The sequence below is a fragment of the Anopheles aquasalis genome, chromosome 2 (assembly GCF_943734665.1).
Source record: "Anopheles aquasalis chromosome 2, idAnoAquaMG_Q_19, whole genome shotgun sequence".
NCBI lineage: Eukaryota > Metazoa > Arthropoda > Insecta > Diptera > Culicidae > Anopheles > Anopheles aquasalis.
In genome coordinates, this window is record NC_064877.1 from 51,158,281 (window position 1) to 51,165,000 (window position 6,720).

At 33.6% G+C, this 6,720-nt stretch overlaps 2 protein-coding genes across 4 annotated transcripts in view; one reads left to right on the forward strand and one right to left on the reverse strand.

Moving 5' to 3' along the window:
- The first annotated feature begins 249 nt into the window (after positions 1–249).
- LOC126571549 (palmitoyl-protein thioesterase 1) lies at positions 250–2,375 on the forward strand. The gene is made up of 5 exons (XM_050230155.1): positions 250–407; positions 1,215–1,360; positions 1,536–1,624; positions 1,703–2,138; positions 2,206–2,375. The coding sequence occupies exons 1-5, from the start codon at positions 314–316 to the stop codon at positions 2,326–2,328; spliced, it is 888 nt and encodes a 295-aa protein (XP_050086112.1). The 5' UTR covers positions 250–313; the 3' UTR covers positions 2,329–2,375.
- Positions 2,376–2,507: 132 nt separating this feature from the next.
- The window catches only part of LOC126571540 (probable muscarinic acetylcholine receptor gar-1), an 18,837-nt gene continuing 14,624 nt past the window's right edge, over positions 2,508–6,720 (reverse strand). For all 3 annotated transcript variants that reach the window (XM_050230133.1, XM_050230135.1, XM_050230134.1), the window contains one exon: positions 2,508–6,720. This exon is cut by the window's right edge and continues 3,166 nt beyond it. The gene's annotated coding sequence lies outside the window, so the exon portion shown is untranslated.

The following is a 6,720-nucleotide window of genomic DNA, read 5'->3' on the forward strand; positions in this document are numbered from 1 at the left end:
GGATTACGCGCCTCAACCCGGTCATGTAAACATGTTCAAGTGTAAGTTAATTTTATATTTACGCTTGAGTTTACTCTTCATGTATCCCCGGCTCTAGAGTTTACGCTTCGTCTGTCTCCGGCTTCAGATTAAAAAAAAGTATTCTAGAGTCCATTCGAGTAGGAGGGTGAACATAATGAACACAAATGTATGGATGTGTTCATTTTCATTCATCCTCTCACTAGAATTCTTGATCAGTGAGTCCGTGAGTTTAGTTCTGAGCCACAATCCCGCGTTCAAAGACGCATTAAAAATTTAACCAAAAGTGCTAAATATGAAGCAATCACACGTTTTTGTAATGTTGGCTGTTCTGCTGACCAAGTCTGTTTTGCCAGAAAAACTGCCGGTTGTGTTATGGCATGGAATGGGTAAGTGTAATCAGTAATATTGGGCCTTTTTGTAAGGGGTTTGCCCGGCGGTAACTTCTATTTGTACACTTCGCTAAAAATGCATCGTGAAAACCAACTAAATCTTCCCCAAACCAAATTAATTTTGGGGTAGGGGTACGGATACAGAAAATATGTTGGAATTATCTGTTTGTTAATGCGTACGGTGAAAGAATCAGTTGTCCAACGAGCCTTTGTTTTGCAAATAAACAGTGACGGACACTTAAACAGGACTACCTTACCTTGAACCGGCCGATTACAAATTTCGGAAAAAAGCATTTCGAAAGATTGCATAGTTTTATGGTTTATCTGGTAAACTGGAAGGGGGAAGGGGTAGCAGGGATGAATTTGGTATGTAATAACTGTTTTGGATTTCAAAAGCGGATAGTTTGTCGATAAGTACCATCTTTAGTGTTGCAATACGCTCCAGTACGCTCCAATAGAAGCCTGTTTGTTCAAGTGGTCTTATTTGGATGTCCGTCACTGTATATAATTTTTATATTTTCAGTTTTCGAAAAGTGAACTACAATTATTCGAATTTTGTACACACAACTATCAATTACCACTTATGCCCGAGAAAATATAAGTGAAACTAGGTTCCTTCTTCAGTTCAAGTTCCTTGACGCACAAGGGCAACAAGGGACTACCGCCTGAACTCCGTTTAGGATTCGGCGCAATCCCAAAATCTCCAAAATGTCCCATGAAACGAAAGTGTTTACAAAACATCCTAATTAGCAATTGAAATACACACAACGAAAATATGTTCATCTATTCTTTGTATTCTTGCAGGTGACACATGCTGTTTTCCGTTCAGTGTGGGTGGCTTTAAAAAGTTTCTTGAAAATGAACTCGGTATTTATTGCAAGTCGATTGAGATTGGCAATTCTATTGTATCCGATTTCAAAAGTGGATATTTTGTTCATCCCAATAAACAGGTAAGTTGTAGGTCTGGTCACGAACAAAGTTGTTTCCTTATTTCAAAATGATAGCCTATATGGTATGCAACCAAAAACCAAAAGTAGTCATGGAGATTATGTACTCACGACGCATACTAAATAGTTTTATTGATATGATGTCAAGTTATCTGGTTTTTTCTTTCATTGCATTCAGGTAGAATCGGTTTGTGCAGATCTTATGAATGATACAAACTTGTCCAACGGATACAACGGAATAGGTTTCTCACAAGGAGGCCAGTTTATGTAAGAATTTGTTCAGAGCAGAGCACATATCGAATTCGTTAGTGTAGAAACATTCTTCACACATTCACATATTTTTAGGCGAGCACTAGCTCAAAGATGCCCCTGGCCGCGGATGAACAATTTGATCACATTAGGGGGTCAACATCAAGGTGTCTTCGGTTTACCCAACTGTCCTTCGTTGAGCAGCAAGACATGTGAAGGATTTAGGCGGATGTTGAATAATGCTGCTTACACTGATTTTATGCAAAATCATCTTGTTCAGGCAACTTACTGGCATGATCCGCTGAACGAAATAACTTACAAAAACTCTAGCACATTTTTAGCTGATATAAACAACGAAAGGACTATCAACCAATCATACATTCAAAACTTACAGAGTTTGAAGACATTTATAATGGTTCGATTTAACAAAGACAGCATTGTCCAGCCATTGGATTCACAGTGGTTTGGTTACTACAAACCTGGGCAGGACGTACAAACCCAAAGTCTTCGCGAAAGTGATGTGTACATACAGGTAAATACCTACCTTAAAATTCTCAACTAAGTTACAAATTTAATTATTCAGAACGTTTTCTTTTAAGGATCGTTTGGGCTTGAAATTAATGGACGCAGAAAATAAAATCGTATTTCTCGAATGCGACGGCAATCATTTACAATTTACCAAAGAATGGGTACGGAAAAAATTGTTCAAGTATCTACAATAAAATGAAAAACAAAAAAGAAAATAAAGACACTCTTGAAAAACAGTAAATTTAAGCATGTTTATGATTAATGAAACTCGATAAACTATTTTCAGTGCATTAGAGAAACTAAGTTATATTTTCATAGCGCGCGATCACCGATTAAGATATATTAATATACTAGATACGATATAGATTTTTTTAAACAACTGTTTTAATAAGTTAGTAAACTGTACAATTGTGCATTCAATGGAACAATTGTAATTAAGTAAGAAAAAGGACATAATGACATACAAGACATGACTACAAAAGCCTTTATATCAATTTCATCGATTTCGTATAAGCGAATTTTAACGATATCTTGATTTTCATAGGGGCTATGATAATGAAAATAACTAAAAAAAGGAAAGCCCAATACAACATATGAATTAGATATTGTAGACAGATACAAAGACAGATTTGTTTTGAAACTTTCATATATTATTCTTCCGTATGTTTTGCTTCTTCCCAATGCAAAACTATTATTTCTAATACCTGTATATATTTGAACGGTAAATGCTCAAATGTTATATTATTGGCACTTCAAATTATGAAAAATACTAAGCGCTTAGGTTTATTGAATAATGTACGATAATTTCATTATTGGTTGGAATGAATTTATACTTATTGTAATGTAATCCTTAGCACTTGATATGTCTGATAGTTCTGCATATTTCGTCTAAAAATATTGTCTATTGTGAATCGTTCTGTATAGGTCACTTTATCTAAGTAATCGAGTATCAATGTTTTAACGAATTTTTTTATTTATTCTTTCAAATAATTTGAAATTATTTGCTTTAATAGTTTCTGAAACATAATTTTCTATTAGAAATAATAATCTAACTTCTCAAAACATTAGAATACAAGCAAAGAGAAGTTTTTTTTATATTCGTCAAATTTGGGTTTAGAAACTTATAGCTATTTCTTTATAGGGGCTCCATGCAAGAAATCGTCATGAGTTTCAGAACTAAAATTGATTTTTTTTTCTAAAATTATGGACGCGGTCGGATAAATACGACTTTATACGAATGAAATTATCTGAAGTATGTGAAAAATTAAACCTATCCTGCGCCAAATCTGCTTTTCAACCAAATAAAATTTAATAATCTCCAAGCCAAATTGAATAATGTAATGCAATTTACATTCGAGTAAACGAACAGAATTTAACCACAATTCATATTACGCCTAATTGTTGAAAACAACAAGTTTTACATTTTATCTCATCTTTACACATTGTATATGGCCGAAAAAAATGGTCCTAGCTTTCTGTTATTACTGTGCTTAGTTTATTATAAAATATAGTATGCATTGTATATCAAATAGGTACGAGCATGTTGAACATTTCGACTAATATTTGTTTACACATATTGTATCAGCTCATTTAGTATTAATGCACGAATGACTGAGAGGTTCTATTCCCTTTATATCTAGATACAATAATAATTTTATAGTTCATTCTGGTCGGTAGCATGTTTTTCATAGAATAAATATCTTATTACAAAAATCTCTTAATCCTTTTGAGAGGAATGATTCTACTGTTTTATTTTTGCATGACTCAAACAGATATTAAAAACCGAATATATTTTCATCTTCAGTTTTTATCTAGTCGTACTTTTATTTATAAATTATTGCAAATTCTATATCATCTGATTGAGTAAACATTAAATTCTATACTATTAAGTTGTTTCATAAGTAGTCACGGTATTTTAAATTGAATGTAAATAACGTTTTTTAAATACTTTGAATGAAGGTTTATCGGCGCTATATATTTTATTTTATCCTATGAGCTTTTGGCTTCTTTCTCCCACTTTTAGGATTCGTTGGACATTGATCTTCGGGTTTTTATCTTAAAATACTAAACCAATCTCGATTACATTTTCCTTAATTTTTTTACCAATCCTTCAAAAATTGAAACAAAAGGTAATCTAATAGTGTAACGTCAGGGCAATATGGTAAGTGTATCAAAAGTACCCATACAAGCTCTCAACATTTTTGGCGAAGGCACCAACATGTATTGCATCTATATTGTGGAATATAAAACCTTTGCGATTGACTATTTCTGTTCGTTTTTCGTTGATGGTTGATTTCAATTCGACCAGCTTTTTAATGTGAAGAAAAAAATCGAATCAATCACTTGGTTCCTTGAAGCCGCTCAAAAATTATTATAATTAAAAATTATTATTATCTTCTTTTCGCGAATAATAGATTTTGCAGTCGTTTGGCTCATCACGCTTCGACCGTATCGTTTTTGAATTTCATTACTTTAAGTAATATGCAATTTTGAATATCGTGATGATTTACTCAAAGAAAGACCAAATTCATTAGGTTTAACAAGAAATTTACATGCATTAACCCTCATCGGTTCTTTGTATGCGCGGGCATACAATTTGGTCCGAAAAAATCAAATTATTCAAAAACGGCTCGATGAAATTTTCTGAATTTCTTCAAAATAGATTTATTTTGATCATAGAATAGAAATATATCACTCAAAAATTTTAGGCATGTGTAGTATCGCCTGAGCAGAAATAGTTACGAATCGGTTCCTGTGTATGCGTTCGCATACACATACGTCCACCATATGTATTTAGCCGAAAAAAATCATTTTTGAAGCTCTGAAAAAATGATTTCAGGTAAAAAACATCTCTTGTCAGGTATGGTGAACGTGTTGCTCAAATTTCAAACTGATCGAGCAATATTTGGAGCTACGACGCCGTTATAAACCTTCAAGCGATTTCATGGTTGCATCCGATATGATGATCTAGAGGAATGTTTGATTTATGATAAATTCTGATCGATCAGAAATGTGTTCTAAAGGTGCAATAATAATTTGAACACTATCTACAAACCAGGAAAAAATGTTACAGTCGATGAACAGTTTGTTCCATTTCGTGGATGGTCTCCGTTTCGTGAATATATTGCATCAAAATCTGCCAAATATGGCATGGCAAATTTGGTTTATGTGTTTCAAAAGATGGTATGCACACAATACACAAATTTATAATGGTCGTGATCGATACACCACTCCCAAAAGCAACTTAGGCCGCCATTGTTTTGTGTTTTGACAAAAAAAAGAATGTCCGATCAAAGTGTAACTTGCGACAATTTCTATTTCATATGATTTGGCTGAAGAATTGAATAAAATTCGTATGGCTTTGGGAACGATTACTGAAAATAAAAAAGCAATTCTATTAGCCTTGGTTGATATGCGCACAAAGCTATTATATTCTACTGAAGCTATGTATGACCACAAATTACTAGCCATTATGTTGCCGTATATCCCCCGTCATTACCAATTTGTTACTTTGGCGAGCATGTTCTATAGTGCTGTGGGTATCAACAATCATGAAAAAAGAAAAAAGCCAAACTTAGTTGAGTAATTGCAAGAAGACTAAAGGAAGAATTGACACCATGGACCAATGGGCTAGAACCTTTACTTGCAAATGAAAAATAAATCGTTGGCAAATGGCTCTGTAGTATGCAATATGAGTATGCTATTATTACGCTCGCCGAATTGTTTTCGGACTGAAAAAAAATAAAAAAGCATCCATAATATTTGTCGTCGGCTGTTTATCGAAACATTGGGAATGGCTTTTGTTGATTCACACATAGTAAGACGCAAAACAAAACCGACTGATAGTGATGCTGCTAATGTTTCTCATAATGTTCGTCCCATTCGCCATTTGACACCAACACCCAAAATCGGCCGTTGTCAAGTCTGCACATACTAAACTAACCAAATTTTTTTTGCTGCACGTTGTGAAAGTGTGCAAAATTTGATTGTGCTAACCATCGACATGATATTTGCAAGAAATGTGCCAAAAAAATTAGGAAACACTTGAAAAATGTACTTTTTCACGGTTTTCGCATTTTTCTCAAAAAACATGATTTTATAATTGCCAATTTTACTACAGTATTTTAAGAATTATTGACTTGTAGTAATTTTTTTTCGATAAAGAACATTCCAATGAATAAATAAAAAATATCAGAAGTGATTAGTTTTAGTTTTGGATTTTTTGGAACAGGTTGGAAAAATGAGTGTATGCGCGCGCATACAAAAGAACCGATTCGATGCAATTCTGGAGGGACCGATGAGGGTTAAGGTGGTTCGTGAAATGAATTTCTATCAATTTCAATGCACCCAGCTATTAAGTTGCTTTACGAGCCTAAGACACTTTATATGAAATCTGTCTATTATTGTTACTATGTTTAATGTTTCTTTACTCTAATGCAATGTTCTATGACGATCATCCTCGATTAATGCCCAAACTTCATCATGGTTTAGTTCACTCGGACAACTGAAGCTTGGCATAATCTTTAATAAAATATCTTCAGAATGGAATTTGCCAAAGTTATTTTGACACCAACTGTCTGCCCATG

Coding starts and splice junctions, on each gene's coding strand:
- LOC126571549 (XM_050230155.1), top strand. CDS start 314: ATGAAGCAATCACACGTTTTTGTAATGTTGGCTGTTCTGCTGACCAAG. Junction 1,625..1,702: donor TCACAAGGAGGCCAGTTTAT/GTAAGAATTTGT, acceptor ACATATTTTTAG/GCGAGCACTAGCTCAAAGAT. Junction 2,139..2,205: donor AAAGTGATGTGTACATACAG/GTAAATACCTAC, acceptor TTTTCTTTTAAG/GATCGTTTGGGCTTGAAATT.